Source organism: Calypte anna, chromosome 3, assembly GCF_003957555.1.
Source record: "Calypte anna isolate BGI_N300 chromosome 3, bCalAnn1_v1.p, whole genome shotgun sequence".
Taxonomy (NCBI): Eukaryota; Metazoa; Chordata; class Aves; order Apodiformes; family Trochilidae; genus Calypte; species Calypte anna.
The window spans coordinates 29,782,686-29,806,958 of NC_044246.1; the positions used below are offsets into that span (position 1 = coordinate 29,782,686).

At 41.1% G+C, this 24,273-nt stretch overlaps 2 protein-coding genes across 3 annotated transcripts; both read left to right on the forward strand.

The window, feature by feature from the left end:
• Nucleotides 1–624: 624 nt before the first annotated feature.
• On the forward strand, nucleotides 625–22,048 carry MTRF1L (mitochondrial translational release factor 1 like). 2 transcript variants are annotated; one of them, XR_003987428.1, is made up of 9 exons: nucleotides 625–985; nucleotides 3,341–3,420; nucleotides 4,780–4,963; nucleotides 9,505–9,668; nucleotides 10,507–10,624; nucleotides 12,268–12,404; nucleotides 12,857–13,160; nucleotides 17,283–17,289; nucleotides 22,039–22,048. XR_003987428.1 is itself a non-coding variant. In XM_030448563.1 (7 exons), exons 1-7 carry the CDS (start codon nucleotides 676–678, stop codon nucleotides 13,061–13,063), a joined length of 1,200 nt encoding a protein of 399 aa, XP_030304423.1. In that variant the 5' UTR covers nucleotides 625–675; the 3' UTR covers nucleotides 13,064–13,510. The 2 variants fall into 2 exon arrangements, 1 of the variants encoding a protein (XP_030304423.1); XM_030448563.1 differs by lacking the exons at nucleotides 17,283–17,289; nucleotides 22,039–22,048 and having other exon boundaries at nucleotides 12,857–13,510.
• On the forward strand, nucleotides 15,474–21,568 carry FBXO5 (F-box protein 5). Its single transcript, XM_030448564.1, has 5 exons — nucleotides 15,474–15,528; nucleotides 18,419–19,155; nucleotides 19,481–19,571; nucleotides 20,769–20,930; nucleotides 21,317–21,568. Exons 2-5 carry the CDS (start codon nucleotides 18,434–18,436, stop codon nucleotides 21,566–21,568), a joined length of 1,227 nt encoding a protein of 408 aa, XP_030304424.1. The 5' UTR covers nucleotides 15,474–15,528; nucleotides 18,419–18,433.
• Nucleotides 22,049–24,273: the final 2,225 nt, after the last annotated feature.

Here is a 24,273-nt window from a genome sequence, read left to right on the forward strand (position 1 = left end):
TGAATATTTCCTCTGTAGAACTAATTTCTTCAATAGAAAGGAAAGGGCTTGTAGAATAACTTGTGTGTTAAAATCCCTGACTGAAACTTTTGTGTGTCCCCATCATACGCTGTAGTGGTCACCAATAGTGTCGGGAGGACACTGAACCAGTATAGTGACAGACTCAGCATCCTCCTCAAGAGACCCACTTTAAACCTGATATAGAGGGTTCGGTCAAGTTTGGGTTTGTTTTGGTTTGGTTTGGTTTTTTGTTTTGGGTTTTTTTTTGTCAGAATTCATTAAAGAAAAAAAACCAAAACCAAACAAAAATCAAACGTCACCCCCTGTGCCCATAGGAGCGCCGCGGCCTAAGGGGACCCGTTGCCCCAGGTGCCAAGATGGCGCCCGCTGCCCGAGCCGTGCCGCTCGATCATGGCCGGGACCCGCCCTGCCGGCGCTGCCCAATCACAGCGCGCTCCCCACAAGCGGACAGCTCCGCGAACCGAAGGGAGCCGAACCCCTTCGTCCCTTTCCGCCGGCGGAGCCCCGATTATTTCCGACTGTGACCGAAATCACCATCGAGCTTCTTCGGCAGCTTCCGGAAACCCACGAAAGAGGCGGCGAACGCGTTCGGGTACCTCCGGCAGGGGCAGTGCTGCCCGAGGAAGTGGGGCCGAGCTCCCGCCCCAGTCGGACATGCGGCTGCTGTGCCGCGCCCTACGGGGAGCTCAAGGCTACCGGGCAGCCGCTGTGCTGCCCCCTCACAGCCACCGGACCGCCCCTCCGGTCGGGAGCAGCACGGTGGGACTATGTCCGCCGCAGCCGCTCCGCAATCTGTGCTCCCGGCCCGGTTTGGAGGAGCTGTTCGCCGCCCCTTCTTTACACCGCTTGCTGGAGGCGCGGGCGCAGAGCGCGGTCGGGGCGGGGTCGGAGCTGGCGGCGCGGATCCAGCGGCTGCGCGACAAGGAGCGGGAGCTGCGCGACACCCGGGAGCTGGCGCGGCAAGGTGCGGGGAGGGCAGGGACCCCGGGGGCACGGCAGGGCAGGGCGGGGCGGGGCCGGGCCCGGCGGCTCCTCCTCTTCTTCCTCCCCAGCGGTGGTCGCGGTACGGTGACTGCCTGTTGGGGGGTGGGTGGGAAAGGATCGTCTGGAAGCTTGAGGGGTGGGTGAAGGAAGATGATCGTGATGGCATCTGCTCCATCTTAAATAAATATAATTAATCCGGGATTAATTTTTTTTTCAATCGTTCTCGTGCTGTCAGGGGCAGCCCAGGCTGCCTGCATCCATTTTAGCAGCCGCAGAGCTGAGCAGCGGTCTGTGCTGCCTCCACGCTGTGATTTAACTCTCTGCTGTGTTTGTAGCTGGCTGCACGCTTTTTGGGTTGCCAGATAGTGAATATTTTTCACCCTCAGTCATACTTCGTTTTGATAGCCCTTGGAAAGCAAAATGCAGAAAAGGAGCACTGAAAGATCAGTAAACATTAATTCGTGAAATGTTCTCTAGGTCTTTCAGTACTTGCTATTTAAGAATAAATAGTATAAGTATCACAGAATCCAGACGGGTTTTGAATGTCTCCAGTGAAGGAGACTCCAATCTTGATTAATCAGAAGTGATAACTGTAGGCAGCCATTCTCATGCAGACTAATGGAGGTGACAAGCCTTGTCTTAAAGCTTTTTTTTTTTTATTTCTATTCATTCTCTCCCACCTCAGCCTGAAAAAAATAAATACTTCCTTTCAACAAACTCATCATTGGCCCAAACTAACTAAATTAAATGGAAGATTTTTTTTCTTTCAGAACCTACTGAAGAAGCCAATATCATCAAAACCAGGCTTAGAACTTCTGCAAAGTGTGACATGATGAGAAGGGCTTAGTAACTTTGAACATTTCTTTAGTTATTCCTTAAAAATATTTGTATATATTATTTTAAACTTATTTTAGAGCCTATATTACGTTTGCATTTTAAAGTTTGCAGCTGTTATTAATTGTATCTGGCTTTTTCTGGATTTCGTTCTCAATAGCTGGCTTGATTCTGGATTTGGACTTTCTTAATATCCTTCCTCCTGTTGTCCTTAATGTTCCTGATCAGTCAGTGGATATTGTAAAGCAATATAGATAGCTGGAGATGATCTAGTTGCATGTTTAAAGAGTTACTTAGTCAGAAAGTCAACCATGCGTGCTCTAAGCCAGCAGGTGGTAAAGCATGCTTGTTGTTTAAACCTATTTACACATTATCTTTTTAATTTGCTTCTTACAGAAATGATGTGGATGTGGGTGTAATTCACCAATATTAAACCTAAATTCAGAAGTAAAAAACTTGCATTTCAAACTGTGCTAATGACTAAATGCAGTTACAGTGCTGAAAAGGTGTGGCTTTATTATAAGAGTGTAGCTCCCATCTCATATGAAGGCATTTAAAAGCTTGCTGAACAGAGAAAAAAAAAGTCTAGTATCTATACCAGAAAAAAAAAAGAATGTTTTGACATGTTGAAACTATATGTCAGGAAAACAAGTCTTAATCATAAAGCACTAATATTGATCAGTCAAGTGATACTTCGAAATTGCAAGTGTCTCTTATAATTCCTCCATACTTTTTTTTTTTTTCCTTAAATGATGTGTTAGAAGTTTTATGGATGTTCTGGGATGAATTGACAGAGATAAGATAATTTGAATTATTATTACTGTCTTAAAAATTCTGCAAAAAATTATAGGGATCATTGTCCTTTTAATGAAGAGTCTCATTTGTGAGGCTGCTGTGTTCTCTAAATTCTTAATGTTCCTGTCACCTGCCCCATTGAAATACAGAACATAATTTCTTAAAATCACGGAATGGCTGAGGTGGAAAGGGACCTCTGGATATTGTCCAACCCAATCCTCTCCCCAAACAAGGTCACACACAGCAAGTTGCTCAAGGTTGTGTCCAGCTGGGGTTTGAATATCTCCACAGATGGAGACTCCACGCAGCCTGTGGCACTATTTACCACCAGCACAGAAATTGGGGTTTTGGCTTGGGTTTCTTTTGGGCTTCTCTTGGGTTTCTTTTGGTTTTGTTTTTTTAATGTTTAAATTGAGCTTCTTGTATTTCAGATTTTCCCATGTCACATACCAAAATATCAGAAAATACTCTTAATATGCACTGTATATCTTTGTTACAGATCAAACAATTGATCTCGTTTTCTGTCAGATTTAGTGTATTGAGGGGAATTTTGTGTGGTGGTTTTTTTTTGTTTGTCTGGTTAGGTTTTTGGGTTTTGTTTGTTTTGTTTTGGTAGAGTAAGTTCTACATGTGGTTATTTTTCAGAAGCTTTTCTGAGACTGGCACTGGTATAAGTGTGAGGAATAACCATACTCAAATATTCCAGATGAGAGTGAAGATTTGCGGAAACTTGCAGAAAGAGAAATTGCCTCCTATGAAGAAGAGATATCTGAACTGAAACACCAGGTGAGATTCCCTTTAAAAGTCTCTATTTCCTCAAAGAGGAAAATTGTCTTCTCACTAAAATAAGATCTACATGATAAACTCTTCTTCTCCCATCCCTGCCAATTATACTCTTCAACTAGAGTCTTTTGTTTAGGGAAAATGAAAACTGCAGTTGATATAGAGAGCCTGTAAAGTAAGCACCTACTTGTATCTGGAATTGTTTGAATCAATATGTCTTTTTACGTAGGTGCCATTGGTGTTGTCTGGGTGTACCTTTAGGTATGTCCAACTTTTTAGCTTTGGAAACGTAAAATTTGTATAGTGTTGCATGCACTACTAGTTTTGAGAAAAATACTTTAATACTATGTAACTTAGACTGCTACATGATGCAAGTTCTACATAGTATCTGTGTTATTTAACATAAAACTAAGGATCTTTACATAAGAAACTGTTACATACATATTACTGGTGAAGTATAAGGTGATGTTGTGGCATTCTTTGTTCCCTTGACAAAAATGCAAGTCACTTTATAAATATTTCTGTAAGTACTTTTGATTTTTACCAGAAGAAGAGGTCTGTGGGAAGAAACATCACCAAACACTAGTATAGAAAGACGATTGAAAAGCATTTCCAAATCAGCCAGAGTTTTCATCCAGCCTCATAAACTGATTAATTTTTTTGGTTTTCTCTTTCATCTACAGACCAATATAAGGCTGGCTCTCCTTTTGACATAAATTTGAAATTAGTAATACAGCTGTGTTGTTGTTGGACTGTTGTCCTGAACATCCATACAGTCTTAGCTCTGCAGTTGAGACTGGTTTGAAAGGGAATCTGATGGAAAGGGAGATGCTCAGTTGTCATGCAAGAACCAGCGTGGATCCTTTGTTGTCCAAATGTTGCAGTGCTCCTAATAGGTGAATACCTCTATGAAGTTTTGTCTCGAGAGAAACTTGTGTAGCTCATGTGAATGTGAACAGACCCAGGAAGCATTCCCACAACACAAAATCCCCCTCACATCTTCCTGACTGCTGCTGCCTGAGAAGCCTGTCCTCTGGGCAGCCAAAGAATCAGTGCAGGAGAATGCAGCCTGGATGGATGACAGCCTTACAATCATAGAATAATATGGGGTTGGAAGGGAGCCTTTAAATATCATCTAATCCAGCCCTCCTGCAGTAAACTGGGACATCTTCAGCTAGATCAGGTTGCTCAGTTCCTCACCTTGAATATCTCCAGGAATTAGGCCTCAACTACCTCTCTGGGCAGCCTGTTCCATTTTTCCACTACCCTCATGGTAAAGAACTTGTCTGGTATTTTATTCTTTCTCCATTGGGGAGAGCAGTGTCAGAGGGAAGTCTTAGCTGAGTGTTTTTGTATTCACAGATAGTGTTGCTTTTGATTCCTTCAGAAGAAACAGACGAGAGTGATCTTGTCCTGGAAGTAACTGCTGGAGTTGGAGGGCAGGAAGCCATGCTGTTCACCTCGGAGATATTTGATATGTATCAACGATACGCTGCCTATAAGAAGTGGAAATTTGAAATATTAGAATACTTTCCCAGTGAAATAGGTCAGTAATGAAAATGCTTAATCTTTAACTTTTTAAGTTAGGTTGAAACACTTATTCATATGGTGCTTGAATTTCCTGACTACAGGAAGCTAATTTGCAGCAACTTAATTTTAGAAGTGGAAGATTGTTTAAATGTCTGAGTGCAGTTTTCCTCAGCTTCTGTATTTGAGAATGAAGTTCCATTTTAGAACTACTACTAAAATATTGAAGTGCTAAAGATGAAACAAGTCTTTCAGTGGTTTCAAAAAGGAGAAATGAAACTGCTTAGTGGAAGAAAATTCAGAATCTGACACAGATTCTTTTTTAGTTTTATTTTTTCACAAGTGCAGATTGTTTTTATATATATATATGATTATATGTGCTCCTCTACCTTGTTACTTTTTCCTGTGTTTATAGATCAGTTTGATGGAGGGTTGAAAGTCTCCTTACTATTATGGATCCCTTAGCAGAGAAAACTATTGAAACTATTTTTAAAGTTTAATCTAAAGCATCCTGAATTGATCTGAAATAATCCTCATCTGAGGATTTATATAAAGAAATGGAATGTTTGGGTATAATTTATCTGTAACAGCTAATGGATGAGCAAAGTGATGGAATTGTTGAGGGGAGAGATAAGCTCTAATTATGTATGAAAGCCATCAACTTAAATTTCACAGGTAATCAGTTTAACAGTTTGATGCCAGTAAAAGGAGATGTTTATCCTTTCTCTTTTCTTCCTGACTGTCTGTCCAATCAGTCCTACTTTTTTTCTTTTTTAATCTATTATAATCTTTTAATCTATTTTTAATCTGTCCTTTCATTTAAGCTGTCAAAGACTTCCAGTGACTCAGTTTTTTTCCTAGTAAGTGTGTTGTCTCTTCTCAGGAGCCATAGAGCTGGCATAAGATAAGCAGCAATGTGAGGTTGAATGCAAGGAGGTGGAAAAACTGGATCTTCTAGTGATGATAGTCTGTGAAATTGGTACACTGCATCTCATGGAGTGTTGTGTCTTTACAAAGATGGGATTTACACAACAATCTGAGGCAGAGGCACATGTTAGCTGATTTTAGTTTAATCCAACTTCTATGTAAAGTTGTTTTACAAGATTAGGCTGCTGTTGTCTTCTTTGCATTGGCCAGTAATGATTGGGTGTCTTCACAGAGTCTCACCAAGGTAGTGCAGGTAAAAAAGCAAACAAAACCAGCCCTCCTGATTAGTTTTCAGGTGATCCAGCACAAGAGGAGAAGATGCTCACAGGGGTGGTGGAGGCAGAAATATATTGCTGCTAGTGGTAGCAGTGTTGGAAAACAGGACCTCCTCTCAGGAGTGAGAGTTTCAGTCAGTTTAAGCCACCAGTGAAATTTCAATCCAAAATATTTTTTTTGATTCACGGATTGCTAGCCATGGTTCTCAGTGGAATGGGTTTCCTAAGTCTGTCTGTAACAGATCTGCAGGTGTACTGATATATCCATACTTTTGTCAGCAAAGCTAGCACATTTTGCTTACCAACATTTTGCTGTGGAGTTAGGTTGTGTTTTGTAGTGGGTACAGATCAGCAGATGGGCACTTGTGCAGTTGTTCTCTGCTCCTCACTCAGGTTCTTTCTTAAGCTTCACCCGTATTCATGCTGTATTCACTTCATTGGAAAAACTAGGATATTGGTATGTGCAATTTGTCAGGAAAAACTTTAGTAAGTTTCTGGTCAACAATATAATTGCAGAGATTTTTTGCAAGATTTGACAAATACAGAGCATCTTAGATTCATAGAGTGGTTTGGATTGCAAGGGATCTTAAAGATCATCTGCTTCCGACCCCCCTACCATGGACTGGGACACCTCCCACTAGACCAGATTGCTCAAAGCCTCATCTAACCTTCCCTTGATTACTTTTCAAGGATGGGGCATCCACAAAATATTTCCAGTATCTTCTCACCACCCTCACATGAAATAATTCCTAATATCTTACCTAAATCTTCCCTCTTTCAGCTTGAAATAATTCCCCATCATCCTATCAAAAATATGCCCTTAAAAGTCCCTCTCCAGCTTTCCTGTAGGCCCCTTCAGGTGCTGGAGGGCTGCTATCTTCTAATTCTTCTTCTGTTTACATATGCCTTATTTTGTACTTGGTGGTATTTTCAGGTATCTTGAACATCTGTAGTTTCAACTGTGTAGAAATTAAAAAAAAAGATATCAACAACTTTTCTAATTGCTCTACTTTACCTGCCTAAAGAGGGCCTTTCTGTGCCTTAAAGCCCTTCTTGCATAAGTACTATTTTTTATTTACTGTTAGATATTGAGGGATTTAAAGATAGTTAAAAAATTTGACCCCATGGATGAATGGACATTGTAAGCTTGGAACCTGAGAGTCTAGGTACAGGTTTGATTTGTTCTCTGGATTCATACCTCAAAAAGAAGGGAGACCTGTATCTTCACCTGTCAGATATGCAGGTACAATTTGATTTATTATAGACTTCACTAACCCTTTAGGTTCTTAAAATCTTTAATAGAATTTAATTTTAAAAGTGTTATATTGGTAACATGCTTAAATATTACCAACTTTTTGTATGCAGTTGTTATTGGTGACTTATTTCAAGTTGATGAACATGAACTCAGGTTTTCAGCATTATATTCTCCTGGAACAGCTGCTGTTGATTCACTTAATACACATTTTTTTAATTTCACAAAGCTTTAATTTAGTATTGTCTGTTATCTAAATTTTTTCTTAAATATAAACATTTTTTTAATGTCAAGAGGTCATTTGTCAGGTAAACTGTTTTCACTGTTCAAGTGAAGATAGGGATGAGAGGAAGCTTCATGTTACAGTGCAGCTTGTTGCTGCAAGAGAAAAAGTCATGTTTATTCCCATTCATGATTAGGCAACCTCTTTGCCAGGAGCTCAGCCAGTTCAGCCTTCAAAGCTGAAGTTCAGTAACTTTTCTTTAAAGTAAATTGAATAAATCTGGTGCAGATTAGATGGGTGTAAACAGTGTGGGGGAAGAGTCTGGGTCATTTTGATGTCATGTACCAGGAGGAGAAGAGAGCTGCCCTTTCCATTGAGGAGCCAGGTGGGTGAACCCCTGCAGTCACGTACAACATTGCCTTCAGAGCACTGTTTCACCCTCAGCTTTAACAAGGGCTGTCCCACCAGCCAGACAGCTGCCAGCCATATGTTCCCTCTCTCTCTCTCAATTCTAGCAATTTTGAGGATATAATGGTATTTGGATCAATCCACTGTTTTGGTTTAAGAGCTATCAATTACTAGGCAGTTTTAAGTCAGGTCTGACTCAACTTGCAGTCCCATGATTGCAAAAGAAAGGGAGTTGTAAGTGACTGCCCTTTCAGTGAAAATTCAGTCCTTGGACAAGGAGCCCAAACCCTCAGAGGCATTCTCCTTAATGCCTTAAGTGGGAAACTGAAGTAATATATTAACCTAGCATATATATAGCCATATTCTCATTTAGCATTATAGCATTTAGCATGTAGCATTTTCAGATTCTGTGTTTTCTTCATTTTCTTTTTTTTTAAAGCTATCTTGTCCCTATGGTTGATTTCCTTAGTCTAGACATGGCCTAAAAAAGTCTTTCTGAGAAGTACATGCCCCTTCTTTTCCTTGGCTGTAGTTTTGTGTTGCAAGACTTCAAAAGCAATGCTCTTTCAAGGCTGCTTAGCTCCTCTTTAATCATTCCCTTGGCAAATTCCCTATGCTGAGAATGGGATTTGGGAACTCAGCTGAATTAAAAAACAGGGCAGGTGGAAAGTGACATGCATTTATAGTGTCATTAGTTCCCTGATCCTTCAAACAGTTATGCTGGAATGGCTGAAAGGTTTGCATGCTAGCAAGCAAGGAATAGCAAGAATGCCGTAAAGAAGTACTGCAATAAACTCTGCCTGTAATGAGACCATGAATGTGTTGGACTTTACTTCCAAGATCCACACTGTTCAGTGCTAGTTTACATTACATTACTGTCAAGTGTTTTGCTGGATGTAGGGCTCAGAGAGGCAAGAGTTCTGTTCACTCCAAGGGAACAAAAGATTAGGATGGACTGAAAGAGCCAAGATGAGACTTGGGTAGGATGTATAGAGGGGAATGGATAAGGAGTATGAATAATGCTCATCGTTTAGTTAAAGGGTTGGGTTTTTTCACATTGAATGATAAGACTCTGAACTAGCAATAAAAAATCGGTGCAGTTTCTGAAGGTGGCTTTTAAAATTTGATCTTTATATAAACTTACTACTTGTGTCAGAGTTCTACTGTGGTTTATAATTGTATGTTTGTAGACAGTCTTTTTATGTTTTTCAAAAAAATCAGGTTGGACACTATAAAAAAAGAATTTGACAGTCCTTGACTTGAGATAGTATATGAGTATATATGTCTGTCTCTGTTGCTTTGTTTTTAAGAGCCTTTTGCTTTTTCAGTATAATTCTGCCTAAGTATTTAAATGGGTAATTTATAAATCCAAGAAACAAATTACATTCATGTCTAAATACATTCTTTGAAATACAACAGCATACTACCAACAGTTTTTCATACAGATTTACAGCTGTTTTTCTTCTGGATGTAAGGTGGCCTAAGACATGCAGTTGCAAGTATAGCAGGTCTTGAGGCTTACAAGAACATGAAATTTGAAGGAGGAGTGCATCGTGTTCAGCGGGTGCCCAAGACAGAAAAACAAGGACGCATTCACACCAGCACCATGACTGTTGCAATATTACCCCAACCCACTGAGGTAATGCTTATCTTTTAGTATAACAGGCTTCTACCATCAGCATTGCTTTTACATACCATATTGCTGATACCCTAGTGTTTTCTGTCTTTCCAGTTATTCAGTTTAGTTAACTTCACTATAGCCTGCAAAATCACTGTAACCATGTCTCGCACATTTTATAGAAAACTTTACATTTTCTACAAAGTAACAAAAGAGCAAATTAGTACAGAGAGCTCAGAGATTTCTTTTAGCACCTCTTCTTCCCCATTTTTGTAGTGTCCTCGCTTTCCCCTTCTAAAGTATAATAATTCACTGCCATACTTGCTTGGTTAAAAAAAAATGGCTAAGAATTCAAATTTTCTTTCAATCTCTGTTTTGTGATGTCCTAGCAAGGTGTCAAAGATAATACTTCTTCCCTTTCTCTGCCAAAGTGGTCTTGCTCCTTCCCAGAGACCACTGCCCCACTGCAGGGACAGTAAAGGGAATATCTTCCATTTTATCTGAAAATTATATGGTTTTCAATATTTCAACAAAAAATATTTGTTAACTGTGCTGGAAAAGGGTGTGGAGCTTTCAGAAGAGGGAGAGGATTAATGCTAGGTTATGCCTTAAGCTTAATCCTTAATCAAACCGTTTGTTTGATTTCCCAGCTTCTACCATGTGACATTCCAGTCTGGTTACAAAAATTTGTTAACTTTTTTAAGAGTGGATGTGAACTATCATTCTTAAATTTAATTTTGATCTTGCCTGAATGTGCCTTATAAAGTAAACTGGCTGTGCATATTTGACATGTCTAGAAAAAAAATATCAATGTGTCCTTTTTTTTTTTTTTTTCCTTTTTTTTTGTCTGCCATGACAGATGAGGCTGCAAATTAATCCAAAAGATCTACGGATAGAAACAAAACGATCAAGTGGAGCTGGAGGCCAGCATGTTAATACCACAGACAGTGCTGTTCGGATAGTTCATATTCCAACAGGTGCTTTGTTATTTCCTTAGTAAAAGATCTAAGCTGCATAGCTGCTCTAATGATTTCTTTTGAAACAATGGTCTTATTTTTAAACCTGGAAAACAATAGAGCAGAGTTTCTGTATAATTTTCCTTTGTGCTTATAGTGTTCTGCTTGTGCCCAGACTGATTTGTAATAGCGGGGAGTACGGGCTCCAGTGGGTAAACTAAAGCATCCACACCAGTTTCTAGGAAAAAGTTACAGTTAAGCTTTCAAATAATGGTAAAGAAACAGAAAACTAGAAAAGGTTAAAATCTGATGATTTTCCTTATATTGACTAGTGTCAAAAAAATTTGCCAAATTTCTCTGTTGCTCCTTTCCCATAGATTACAGGCAGAATTAGGAGGCCCATTGACAGGGCTGAGTTTGGGAAACATAGGAGGGATAAGATACACTTCAAATGCTACCTGGTTGTAGCCATTATATCTTTTCTTTATTGCTATTCCTGAGCTTTTTACTTCCTTTTGAGCAATCTCCAATAGCTACCTTGACTTTCATTGCTTTTTAACTTTTCCTCTTCTCTCCACAAACATTACTCAGGCTTTACAGCCTCAGGGTAATCCCAAATGCTCATTATCCTTCACGTAGCCAGATTTCTGCCATGCAATTCTTCATATTTATTGAAGACATTAATCCATTCTATTATTGCTACATCACCTCAGTAAAGCAGAAGGTAAACAGTGGAGGAGGTAGAATGTTGTTCAGTGTATGGGGACAAAAAGGTACTCCGGGTTTAAAAAAGTATTTGATTGCTTGCATATTTGGAAAAAAACCCCACACCACTGACTGAAAAAAACAAATGATCTTGGGCTTTGCTGAAGGCAGCTACTAGTGTTTATTACTGACATCTTAATTTTTTTTTATTGGTATGCACTAGAGATGGTTTATAGGGTTTCTTGTTAGCTCCTGACTTTTTCCTGTTTCACCTTTCCGAACTTCATTTGTTTTGATCTCTTCCCCTGCAGTTGTCCTGTTGCTTTTTCTATTTCTCATGTCCTAACTCTTGTGTATAAATCTTCATTGTTCTTCTAAAAAATTTTTCAATTAAGTAATACTAGAGGTACTTAAAATTGAACACAAGACCTTAGCTTGTGTTGTCTTCTTCCTGTATGTCTTCTTCCTGCTTTTTTCTTGGGCTTTTCACATAACTTGAGTTGTATGTTTTGGGATGAGAAAATGCACAGGTTTTTTTTAAAGAAAATAGTGCCTGCTTTTGTATATTCTGAGGTTCTATATACACACAGTCTCATATATTTTGCTGCTCCTTAACTCCTAAATTTCCTGGAAATTTGGCCAAAAGTTACAGATATTAAAGATGTCTTCTGTGAGCCATATCACATCACATATCTTTATTTCACTGCCTACCTGTTGTCCAACATATTGAACTAAATTTCTTGTCTTATGGCTTAAAGCACCTGTATAATTCAGCCAGCACTTTCCTCCCAAATTGTATCATTAGACTTTAATGAGCCTGGACTTACACATTCCCAGGCCAAGATATGTATCGAAGAAATAAACAGCTTATTGTAACATAATAAAATTCTTCTAGAAATTGCATAACCCTTTTAGTATGTCTTACTGTTAAGTGTTAAATGTCATTATATTTTTGGCAGGAATCGTGTCCGAATGTCAGCAAGAAAGATCTCAGATCAGAAACAAAGAGAAGGCCATGCAAATGCTATGTGCTAAGCTATACAATGCCAAACTGGAAGAAGAAACAAAAAAGAGAAACACTGTTCGAAAGATTCAGGTAAGTTTAATTTAATAAAGATATAATTCTGTACAAAAGTATGTTCTTGGGGTAACTCCTGTGTAGAACTGCAAAGAGCAAATGGGAATACAGAGGAACAGGAGCCCGGGAAGGACTTAGACAAGGCAAAAAAATTAAGTTCTTCTTGAGCAATAAAAGTTGCATATTAGCCAAACATAAAATCTCTGTAGCATGCAGATTCTTGAGATCTAGCTAAATTAACTAGTAGCATTAGAAAAAGATACAGTAAAATTGTTCTCTTATATGTTTGAGAACAATTACTGCACATATTGAACTGTTGTAAGTACAATATAACCATAATAAATTTTGCATAATCATGGAAAGAAGAGCGAGCTTTCACTTTAGATGCTTAATATTGCATGGTTTTTATACAAAGACAATTACGATAAACCAGGTCTTCCCTTTTCTCTTGTTTTGTTTTGTTTATTTAGATTGGGACTAAAGGAAGATCAGAGAAGATCAGAACATACAACTTTCCACAGGACCGAATCACTGACCACAGAATAGGCAGATCAGTGCACCATATTGAGAGTTTCATGCTCGGGGAAGAAATGCTAGATGAAATGATACAAACTCTGAGAGAATATGCTAATTATGAATCCTTAGTGGAAATTATTTCAGAAAATGAAAAAAAATAATCTATCCTGAACACTGTGCTTTGTTAGCCCCTGGCAACAACCATAGACATACGTCTTCAAAGGAGCTTCCTGGACCACCATCCAGAAAACGCAGATAGTGAAGGAGCACTGAAACTTGTTTCCTCATGACTGATACACAGTTTTCTTACTTGCTGAGTAAAACAGTTCATTACCTTCACGTGAGATATTGCTGTTACTGCAATCCACTTAAAAAAGTAAATTTGACTGGGCCACAAGTAATTGCAGTTTTTACTTTTCTCCACTGAGAAGGTCCTGATACACCAGTCTCAAAAGGTATGCATTAAAAAATGCGCACTATTTCTAGTTCCAATTTTCATTTAAACAATAGTTTAAATGTCATTACAGTGTAAAATAGTTTGAGAAAACAAAACAAATCCAATTCTGTCCAAGTGATTGGAAGAAAGTGATAAATAAATTACCTCGCTACTAATCTGCATCTTTGTATCTTTGTTAATCACTTAGATGTGGCATGGGAGAAGGAGTCATATTGCATCTTCTTCATGCTTTCATGTGGCCTTATTAATAAAGACAAAAAAAAATGCTCAGGAATATCCCATGTTAAAAACAAAAAACACACAACTGTGGCAGTCAAAGAAATTATTTCAACTGAAAAGAATGCTTCTGTTCTTAATTTAAAAGTGAAAGAAGTCATTACAGTATTGTTTGCCCGACATTTCAGTCTCTGTTTGGCTTCAGTTCAGTTTCTCCTTTATGTTTTTAGCTGACCGTCCAGGTTATTGATTTCTGTTGATGCTGTATGAGCAGTATCTTACCGGCTTTGTCTTATTTAATAGCAAAACTTTTGCCTTTCTAGTCCATTGATATATGTGCACATGGTTATATGTTTAAAGAAAACCTTTCAGACTGTGTTTTATAATATCAAATACATATAGCAATACAAAACCTTCAGTTTCCATGCCACATTATCCCATCATGCATTGTACCCAGGTATGTGTGTATACACATGCAGAATGTATTTGAAATACAAATACCAGTAAATAAGAAATTGGAACCTAAGGGAAAATGTAGGAGTGTTTACTTTGAGACTTCTAATTAAAATTAGTGAAAGCAATTAGAAAAGGAACAAAATAAGTTTGCTACAGATAGCTTGTAGTTTTATTTAAACATCCCATATAAAAGTCAACTGGTTATTACCAGTTTAATATCACCTTGTATTACATTTGAGACTGCAATTTGGATGAATACATGTCAAAAACCACTAAGAATCATGTAATACCTTTATCAGTTTGCTTTCCAGGAAATACTATGTGGCAATTGTGATTAAGTTCCAAATATTTTAATTAAAGATGCTGCATACATTAACTTAAGATATAGGAGAGCGTGTATCATACACCTGAGGGACACATTTCTTGTTGGTAAGTGTGAGACCTAGGTCTGCATTTACTAGCAAAGTTACAGTTTCCAATTGGCACATAAGAAAGTGAAAATAAACATTGATGCATATTATAACATGATATTGATTGGAGCAGGGCTTACAACTGAGGTTTTTAAACCTACGAGATCAGTACTGTAAATCGGAAGCAGCTGGTGCCCTGGCTGGCCATGAACACACACTAGGTGCTTCATTGCCTTGCATGAAGCCATCCTCCCACCAGTGTCAGAACAGCCAGACACTGGGTGGTCCTGGTAGAAATCTGGCAGAGTTACCTCAAAACTGGCACCAGCCCATGTCATACCGGGTGAACCTCACTGCCCTGCGGGCTACCTCCCGGGCCTGGGATGCTTAGCCACATGAAGAGCTGAAGCACCTCCTGCTCCATAATAATTCTTACTCAACATTTGCTGGCCCACTGCAAGTGAAATGTGTGTGTGTGTGTGTGTGTGTCCGTGTCCCGAGCTGCTAGAAGGTTGTTTCAGGCACTGGTGGGATCTCTGGAAGGGTGTCCAGTCCCCTCAGCTCCCAGTAGCACTCCACCTCACTTTGCCAGCTCCTAGTAACGTTGACTATACTTTAAAATACACATAGCTCTTCCACGGGGAGGAGCACAGACGTAAGATCCACCTCCAGACACTTCACCATCGCTTGTGAAGGGTGGGTGAGATCCCGCGGGTGCCGGCGGAGGTGAGGCGGGGGCGGGAGAGGCGCCGGGCGGGAGAGGCTGCGGCTGCGTCCCCGCCCCTTCCCCGGGCTCTGGCTCCGGCTCCGGCCCCGCCCCCTGCGGAGCGCGCGCGCGCCACCTCCCCACCACTCTCCTCTCTCCTTGCCAGCCGAGGAGGGAAAATGTGAGCCGGGCAGACTCCGCCCCCCGGCGCCTCAGATTGGTCCCCGCCTTCTGCCCGCCTCCCATTGGCCGCGCCGCTCCCGCCGGCGGCTCCCGATTGGCCGGCGCGGTTTTGGATACCAAATTCAAAGTTTTTAAAAGTACCCGGCGAGGGCGGCCGCGCACTCACTGCCCGCGGGCTGCGGCGGAGCAGCCCTACAGGTGAGAGCGGGCGGCGGGGATGGTGGCGCGGGGCCGGTTCGGGGCTGCGGGGCTCAGCCGTGAGGGCTGCGTAACTGGGATGGCTGGGGACAGTGGAGCTCCCCAGCGAGACCTCCGTGGCCGGCGCGGCGAGGGTTCGCCGGCTTACGCGGTGGCGGGACTGGGGGTGCGGGTGGTGCTGCCCGCGCTGTGAGGAGTAGGCAGGCGTACCGGGGACAGGGACCCCCCCCCCCGGTGGATGCTTGGCCCTGCCGCCCTCCCCATCCTTGCCCCTCAGCTATCCCGCCGGCGGGACGGGGTAGAATGGGATGGGATGGAATGGGACGGGACGGGATAGTGTCGCGTGGGCGGCCGTGGGGACTCCGGGTCCCACCACCGAGCTGTGTGTGGGGTGCACCCCATTGTCCGTCTCCACAGATGCGGGCCGGGTCCGATCTGGGGTGTGGGGAGCGCGGCTCCCGCCGGCGGGCAGCGGCTGGCGGGGGGGAGGCGCCGAGCCTCTCTGTCTCCCGCCCGCCCGGCCACGCCGCCCGAGGGGGCATCCCCTGGCGCGCTCCTGCCTGTCCAAACGCCATCATTTTGGGGAAAATCCTCTAAAGCGGGGGGCAAGCGAAGATACCCCCCGGAGATGCAGGGTCGGATCCCCAGGGGCCACGGGGCACACCAAGGCCGGGACCCGTTCTACCTGCCGCCCACCCTGGGCCATATTGAGCACTTGGCGGGAGCAGCTTGTCCCTTTCCATCCGAGGGTCGGGGCCCGCCGTGGCACCCCCAAACAAGAGGTGGGGGCGGACGACATGTCCCGGTTCTGCCGGATTTCGGCCCAAAAGTTCCTCTGCTTGCTTGTGGCGCGCAAGTCGTGGGGGGAAGGGGAGAAGGAGGCTTAGCGAGAGCTTGTATCCCCCCCTATTCACTCACACTGTACAAAGCCATAAGAGTATTTGCGCCTTTCTTCAACCCAACGAAGGTATGAAAAAGGGACTTTTCCTCCCATGCGTTAAAGATATGTATTTCCCTAATATTCCCCCCTCCCCTCCCGAGATACTGGAATGTGCTTAAAATCCCTTGAAATGTCTGCCCAACAAAGGAGACATTATTTTTCACACGAATTTTAAAGCATATTGAAAATTATTTTCTCTGTAGATTTTACTCTACAGAGATAGATTCCTTCTGTCCTTCAGCCTCTGCCCTTCCCCCCGCGACTTAATATCTACAGCACCACACTTTGGGGGGAGGGGAGAGGAAAGAGACAGGGCAAGAAAAGCTATTTCCCTATAACATCTATCAACCTCCCACCCTCTTAAAATCATACTTTTAAAGTAACCTTTCTTTCTTTTTGACCATTGTTTAAGGGTCGCTGATTTCCGTTGGAATTTACACATTAATGGGTGCACTCCAGCTTTTCCGGTGCCACCCACCTTCCTCCTCCTTTAAAAATGCCAGATACCTGGTATGCAAGGCAATGATACAAGATATCATTTGGCTCAGATGCAAACCAGGCTGTTCTGGTGTGGCTGTACTGCTGCACAAGCCTCATTGTCTTCCACTAGTATCCCTAGCAGGCACCCCAAGTGTCCTGAGTATGTCACAGAATCATCCAGGTTGGAAAAGACCCCTGAGCTCATCAAGTCCAATCCTTGATCCACTACCACCGTGGTTACCAGACCATGGCACTGAGTGCCACATCAGTTTCTTCTTAAAAGAAGTCTCTTCTTAAAAAAATCCACCACCTGCCCATTCCAATGCCTGATCAGCTTCTCTGTAATTAATGTTTTCCTAATACCTAACCTAAACTTCCCCTTACAGAGCTTAAGTCCATGCCCTCTTGTCTTACTGGTAGCTGCTTGGGAGAAGAGACCGACCCCCCCTGGTTACCCCCTCCTTTCAGGGAGTTGTGCCTCCTCTTCTCCAGACTGAACACCCTAGCTCCTTCAGCCTCACCTCATAGGACTTGTGCTGGATCCCTTCACAGTCTCCTTGCTCTTCTCTGGACCTGCTCCAGAACCTCAATCTCCTTCCTGAACTGAGGGACCCAGAACTGGACACAGGACTCAAGGTGTGGCCTCACCAGGGCTAAGTACAGGGGCAGAATCCCTTCCCTGGACCTGCTGGCCACACTGTTCAGGATACAGGTCAGGATGCCATTGGCCTTCTTGGCCACCTGGGCACACTGCTGGCTCATGTTCAGCTTCCTGTCAATCCAGACTCCCAGGTCCCTTTCTGCCTGGCTGCTCTCAGCCACTCTGTGCCCAGCCTGGAGCTCCCCATGGGGTTGTTGTGGCCAAAGTGCAGGACCCAGCACTTGGCCATGTTGAACCTCATCCCGTTGGAATCAGCCCAACTCTCCAGTCTGTCCAGGTCCCTCTGCAGAGCCCTCCTGCCTTCCAGCTGATCAACACTCCCCCCCCCCAACTTGGTGTTGTCTGCAAACTTGCTAACAGTGGTCTCAATCCCCTCATCTAAATCATCAATGAAGATATTAAACAGAACTGGGCCCAGCACTGATCCCTGGGGGACACCACGGGTGAGAGGCCACCAGTTGGATCAGCACCGTTCACCACCACTCTCTGGGCCTGGCCATCCATCCACTTCCTAATCCAGCAGAGTGTTCCTGTCATTGCATTTAGGTAGGCATTGGAGAGTCTACAAGGAATCTATACTGTAGAAATGGTGACAAGGTAAATCAGCCAGTCAGTTTTCTCATGCCAATTACATGCATCCTAAGGGTCTAATTTTGAGAAGATCTGGTGGTTGTCTTTTGGACAAGGAGGGTGAGTTAGAGAAAATCTCAAAATTCCTGATTTAGAAGTAAGGAGAGATTGGTTCTGCATAAGAAAAAGAATGTGAGGCAGTTTGTGCTGTGTTGTAATACTGTCCTTGTTTCTTGCAGGATACAAACAGGATAATGAAATCAAACCTTAACCACTCCTTCAAAATGAAACGCGATTTTGATTGTACTTCTCTTCACGCTGGGTTTGCACCATTGAAGTCTACTGTGGAGAACACAAAACTGGAAGAATCGTGTCCCTTGAATTATGAGGAAGGCTCTTGTAAAAGCTGTGCTGAAGAGCATGAGAAAGTGCTCCTTAGTGACTCATACCATGCTGCCACCAGAAATCTAGATATTGAAGAGGAAGGACAACCTGTACATAATAAAGAAAACAAACAACTAACCCAGAGACTTGATGAAGGTATTTATGAAATAGAAGCACTGGAAAACAGTAAATTTAATGAGGACAGTGGTTATTCATCTATGTTAAGTAATCAATATGCTGATGTAATAGAACATGAGGACAGTATACCTTTGGCTGGGAATCTCTGTGGCACACCAAAGCATTGTCTCATGAAGAACCAAAACCAAGCACAGTTTTCAAAGAAGACTTTGTTGCCCATTATCCATTATGAAGAAATGATCTGCTCAACTTTGAAAAAAAGTGGTAAAAGAAATCTCAAATCTTTGGCTGCAGTAGACAGAATTGTTTTTAGGGGAAAAGCTGAATTTTGTAACCTAATTGGAAAGAAAATGGGATTAGATAGAATAGACATCCTTGCTGAGCTTTTCCAAAAGAACCTGAAGCACGTATTAGCCAACATCTTAAGACATCTTGGTGAGATGGATTTAATAAAGTAAGTATATTTACCTGATTGTATTTCATTGGGAAAATAAGCAACCTAATCAGATGGCTTAAGAATGTTTTTGAATATGGCATTTCTGACCTTAACAAAGACAATGGCTACTATTATTCATTTATTAAAACATGAAGTATCTGTGTAACCCACAGTATTTATGGACAATGTCTTTTCTCTAGAAGGCAAATTAAAGGCTAAAACTGTAGACATGTTCCGTCATCTACATGAAAGAGAAAGATTACATAGATTTTTATTCCTACTATTAAATAAAAAGTTGTTCTCTTTCCTAGGAAGTCACTAATAAGATTTATTGTCATTGCAGTTTTGCCAAAGTCAGCACAACGTGGCTGAAGATTCTACAAGAAGATAAATTGATTTTCCAATCATATAGTAAAGCTATGAAAAACTTTTTGGTAAGTTTATGCACTTGTTGGCTATTTCAAGCCTAAACTATCACTCTTTCTATTTCAGGACTCCCTTAGCCTTAAGAGACTGCAGAAGTGTTCCTTGGATTGGAAACATTGTCAGTGGAGTGTTCTAGTTTGTCCTGTTAGGAAGCCCTGGTAGTCACTTCACTAGCTAGTGCATAGACTGTCTTTGGATCCCAATGAAGTTTGAATGGGAAGGTTATCCAAGGAGAGACAGATATTCTTAGAACATTCCACATGTCTTATGCCACAGAGAAAGGCAGGAAGAAGGGTCACTTCCAGCAGTGCCCTCTGCTGAGGCTCTCAGCAAAGGTTTGCCTACTTTGACATTACCACTGATTCAAAGGGGAAGAAAGAGACTGAGTCACAGCTGGCTCCACAAATCCTGTTCTCTGCTTATGCTTTATAGCAATAATCTGAAGTGCAATGTGATGGCTCCAGAAAACTGAACATCTTTTTTAACTATGAGCTACACTTAATGCCTATTTATCCTATGGAAAACAAAAAGAAAAAAAAAGATTCAGCTGCATGGGCCTTACACTTTACCCAGGCAGGATTTTCTTAAAACACTGGTGTGTTTTTTGGGTTGGGTTTTGTTTTGTTTTTTTGACTTGGCAGACAGTGGAACAATGTCTTAAGACCTGCCATGAAATTAGTTTGAATTTTTTGTAGTATATTATGGTGTTAGTCTGTTGGGATTAAACAGTTGGGCATCACTGAACATTAATCCCATAAAGCTTGATTTCCTCCCTGCTATTAATAGCATGTTCTTTTTATCCTGAACTGCAAACTTAGAAAATTGGTAGTAGAGGTTTATGGCTCAGAGAAAAAATTTCCAGCATCCCCTGTTCACTATAAATAATAAAAATATTGCTTTGTGCTTTAAAACGTTGCAGTACCTCGGTTATATTCTTTGCTTGAATAAGTATAATGTGTTCATGTGAAAGCAAGTTGCATTATGTTATAGAAGATGGCTGGGTTTGATGGTCTGAGTTAGGCAGTCTCTTCTACACATTTACTTATAACAGTTACTGAAAAAGCTCTGGTAAATTTAACATGTTTATCATTAGAAACATTTGTGGCCAGGAGAATTGGTCAAAAATAAGTCATTGTTTTCTATGAAACAAAAAATCACTATCAGAAAAGTCTCTTCTCAAATTTTCTTGTTTTTCTTTTCATTAGAATGGCACCAATCTATCAGAACATGCAGCAACAAGGGATTATGTTCTCTACCGAGGGGCTCTAGCTTCCATTCAGAAAGCAATCCTACCAAACAACTTGAGCAAAAAAGGCACCAAATCCAAAGCATCTAAGAATCACAGCAGGCTCATGGAGTTTTCTGAGGTAACCGGTGATTTCCACTAATCTTTGATTTCTCTCATGCTGTCTGGCACACAGTCAACTTCTAAAAATATTTCTAAAAGTAGTAAAGTGGTATCTCCAATTTTGAAGCACTTGGAACTCTTCCTATTACAGCTGGCAGCTTTTGCTTTATTTAAAGACAATGCCAGAAACTAAGTGGAGAAAATTGATGCAGCTGCCACACCACCACCCTCCAGGTGTCTAGTACCCATGGCTGACTGTGGTTCACTCTCCAGAGTTTGATACAACCAGAATTAGGCTGACTTTGTAATTTACCCCTAGAGCAGAAGCTATCGTATGTTTTGTTGTGCTCAGGGATGTGCATTTACCCTCCACTCACCATTTTCTTGATATGCTTTTCCCAACAGGTTGCCAAGACCTTAAAAAACACTGAAAGCCTCAAAGTTTGCCATCGCTGTGGCTCCCCTGCAAAATATGACTCCTATCTAAAAAGAGCAACATGCAGTCGTGAAAGTTGTGGCTTTGACTTTTGCACAAACTGCATGTGCAGCTACCACAGCTCCAGTGACTGTATGAGTGGCAATCCAGTGAAAACCAAACCAAAGATAGGGCCGCTTCCTGGGACTAAAAAAAGCAAACAGAACCTACATCGATTGTGATCTATCCATCTCAGTACAAATTGTCAGATGTTCTGCAAAAGTTGTTTTCAGTATGTGAAGTTATCCACACAGAAAATCAAACGAAAAGTGCTTTCTGGTATTCCATATTTAAAAAGTTAACTTTATTATTCCTCTCTACTATTTGATCATGTTCAAATTCTTAGGGATCATTTCAACGATTATTAAAAAAAAAGGTTTTACTAATCTAGTAAGTTTTACTAATTTGAAAGGATATTCTGGATATAAATTTTAATAACATTTTAAATAGTATCCCAACAATTTGTCTTCCAGTCTTCAAAACACCCCAAGATAATATTGAACAAAACAAAGAAGTATTGTCAAGTAGCCTTTCGTGTGTAGCCCTATCAATTCATGAATACCAGAAGGGGGAAGCATAAACATTTTTTTTTTAATGTTTACTCTTGTTCAAAAGTCTTTTAAAAAGCATTTATAGTGAAATGTCAAGTGAGGTCAGTGAAGTCCTTTTTCATGTCAAATTATGAGGGTGTCTAGATTCTATGTCTGTGTTTCTTTTTTCAAGGCTTTGCCTTATTTTAAAATGTGAGAGCAAATAATACCATTTTCTCTGTTGGTTAACCCAAAGGGAATCTTGGATTGTTGCTCTTCCTTTATTTTCTCATTTAGAAATTGCACGCAAAAAAGGAAAGATACCCTTTCTAGCTTCAAAAAAAAAAAGTACTGTATCTTTGCTGTATGGCTAAAAGAAACCTTTTCTCCAAATCAAGATATATTTTTAATATTTGTATATATTTGTAAATAATACTTTAAATATTATTCATGTTTGTCTTGTAAATGTAAAAATAAATTGCTGTTCTCAACAACTTGGTTGGCAAAACTGGGCTTCCTTTTTATCATTTCAAGAGATAAGTTCTGATGCTCATTTCTCAAGTTTTTCTAGTATGTGCTTAAAAACATCAATTTAACAAAGAGCAAATCTGGTTTTGTGTAAAATGTACCAAGTCTGTTCTGTTCTCATGCTACCTTCCTGCAGCTTACCTAAAGGCTCTCAGCAGTACTGACAGTTTCTGAACTAATGCAGTTAATGGAAAATTTTCAATTGGCTGAATTTATGCTGCTATTGCACTGCTAGCTCATTGCCAGTAAAATCCTTGTGATTCTACTGCAAAGAAAGGCAGCAAGCTTTCAAAAAAAGGACTGATAGTTCTCTGGAACTGTCTGGGGTTTGGGTGTGTTTCTCCCATTAGTAAGTAGTTAACAGTCTGGGAAGGCACCATCTTAAGTCTTGCTCCTTGAACTGGGACAGCAGTTGTAAAATGTGTGGCAGCTTTTCCATCTGTTTTCCATTTGTGACAGCTGTGGTAGAAACAGTTGAGCAGGAGCTGAACTTAATTTTATTTGCTGAACTTAATCTCCTGACCTGAATTTGAGACTTAAGGAGGTTGTTGTTAAGTTTTATCTAGAACTTTCATTCCATATTGGCTTTGTCCATTTCAAGGTACTTACTCAAGATCTGAGGATAAAAGTTGTAAGTTTTCCATCCTGATGTCCTTATGATAATTAGGCCATGCCACCTTTAGTAACCAGCCCTGCAGGCCAGAGTTATTGTGTCCACTAGTGTGCAACTTGAAAAAGGCAATAGTCAGGGCTTTTGATATGCATGCAATCACAGTAAGTCTGCTAGTAAGCTGTAGGTTTAACACATATAAGAAATATAAATAAAAGTTGGTGATAAAGTTTTTGTATATGACTACTGAATTTCCTGTGTCCTGAAGAGCACAGGTATCTTAATGTCAACTGGACAAAACTGTTCTTTTGTACACTGTTTTTGAGAAATATGGTACAGGCATTCACACTCAGATTGGTGATGCAGAATATGGTACATCTTGAATTAAAATCTGTATGTCTGCTTTGGAGCTAAAAGTAGATGTCACAAACTTAACAGGTTTACCCTTTCAGGTTTTGGGCTTTCTAAGCAACTACCCACTCTAGTAGGCCTAAAAAATTGTATACAGAGAGTGAAGAAGACATGCTTTTTTTTTATTCCATGTGTTTCCTTGAGAAACTTATCTGCTCATGCAGAGTTTTGAGGAAAATTCCTTGTTACCTCCACATAAGGGAGAAGAATTGGACTACATGGATATAGTGGTCACAAGTGGAGGTGAACATTGTGAAGAAACAAACCTTTTTAACTGCCTTCTGAGTGATGAGAGGCAAATACCTTCCATCTGAAACCTTGTTGGAAAGCTCAGACTACCTGACTTCTAACAAAACTTTGGCCAGGCTGTAATGGGTCTGCTGCAAAAGACTGTGGCTGCTTATTTCCTCTCCTCCAACCAGTTTTATCATGATCCTCAGACCCTTGCCTACCAGCTGCAGCCTTGATAATCAGAATTGTTATTCAAGATTGCAGCCTTCATCAGGTGGGTGACAACTTCTTAAGGGTCTTGACTGGTTTACTAGTCCTTGCAATTTTCTTATGCAAAAATTTCTGAAGATAATCATAGGGTTTTGTAGTGGCCACATGGCTATTTCTTCCTTTATGGTAGTCTCGTCCAACAGCTGAAACCTTGTTCAACAGTGCTGAACACTGGACCTGTGTAAAAACTATTGCATCCTACTGAAAACCACATGATTGTTGGTCTCCTCACAAGTAGCTTCAGTGAATAGTGTATAGCAGAAAAAAGCAAAGTGGATGATCAGTCCCGACCCAGGCATGCTGACAT

What these genes read in the sequence shown, in the direction of transcription:
- MTRF1L (XM_030448563.1), top strand. Translation starts at nt 676, where the DNA reads ATGCGGCTGCTGTGCCGCGCCCTACGGGGAGCTCAAGGCTACCGGGCA. An exon ending in TATTACCCCAACCCACTGAG is followed by an intron (nt 9,669 to 10,506) that starts GTAATGCTTATC and finishes CTGCCATGACAG; the next exon opens with ATGAGGCTGCAAATTAATCC. An exon ending in GATAGTTCATATTCCAACAG is followed by an intron (nt 10,625 to 12,267) that starts GTGCTTTGTTAT and finishes TATTTTTGGCAG; the next exon opens with GAATCGTGTCCGAATGTCAG.
- FBXO5 (XM_030448564.1), top strand. Translation starts at nt 18,434, where the DNA reads ATGAAATCAAACCTTAACCACTCCTTCAAAATGAAACGCGATTTTGAT. An exon ending in AAGCTATGAAAAACTTTTTG is followed by an intron (nt 19,572 to 20,768) that starts GTAAGTTTATGC and finishes TCTTTTCATTAG; the next exon opens with AATGGCACCAATCTATCAGA. An exon ending in GGCTCATGGAGTTTTCTGAG is followed by an intron (nt 20,931 to 21,316) that starts GTAACCGGTGAT and finishes TTTTCCCAACAG; the next exon opens with GTTGCCAAGACCTTAAAAAA.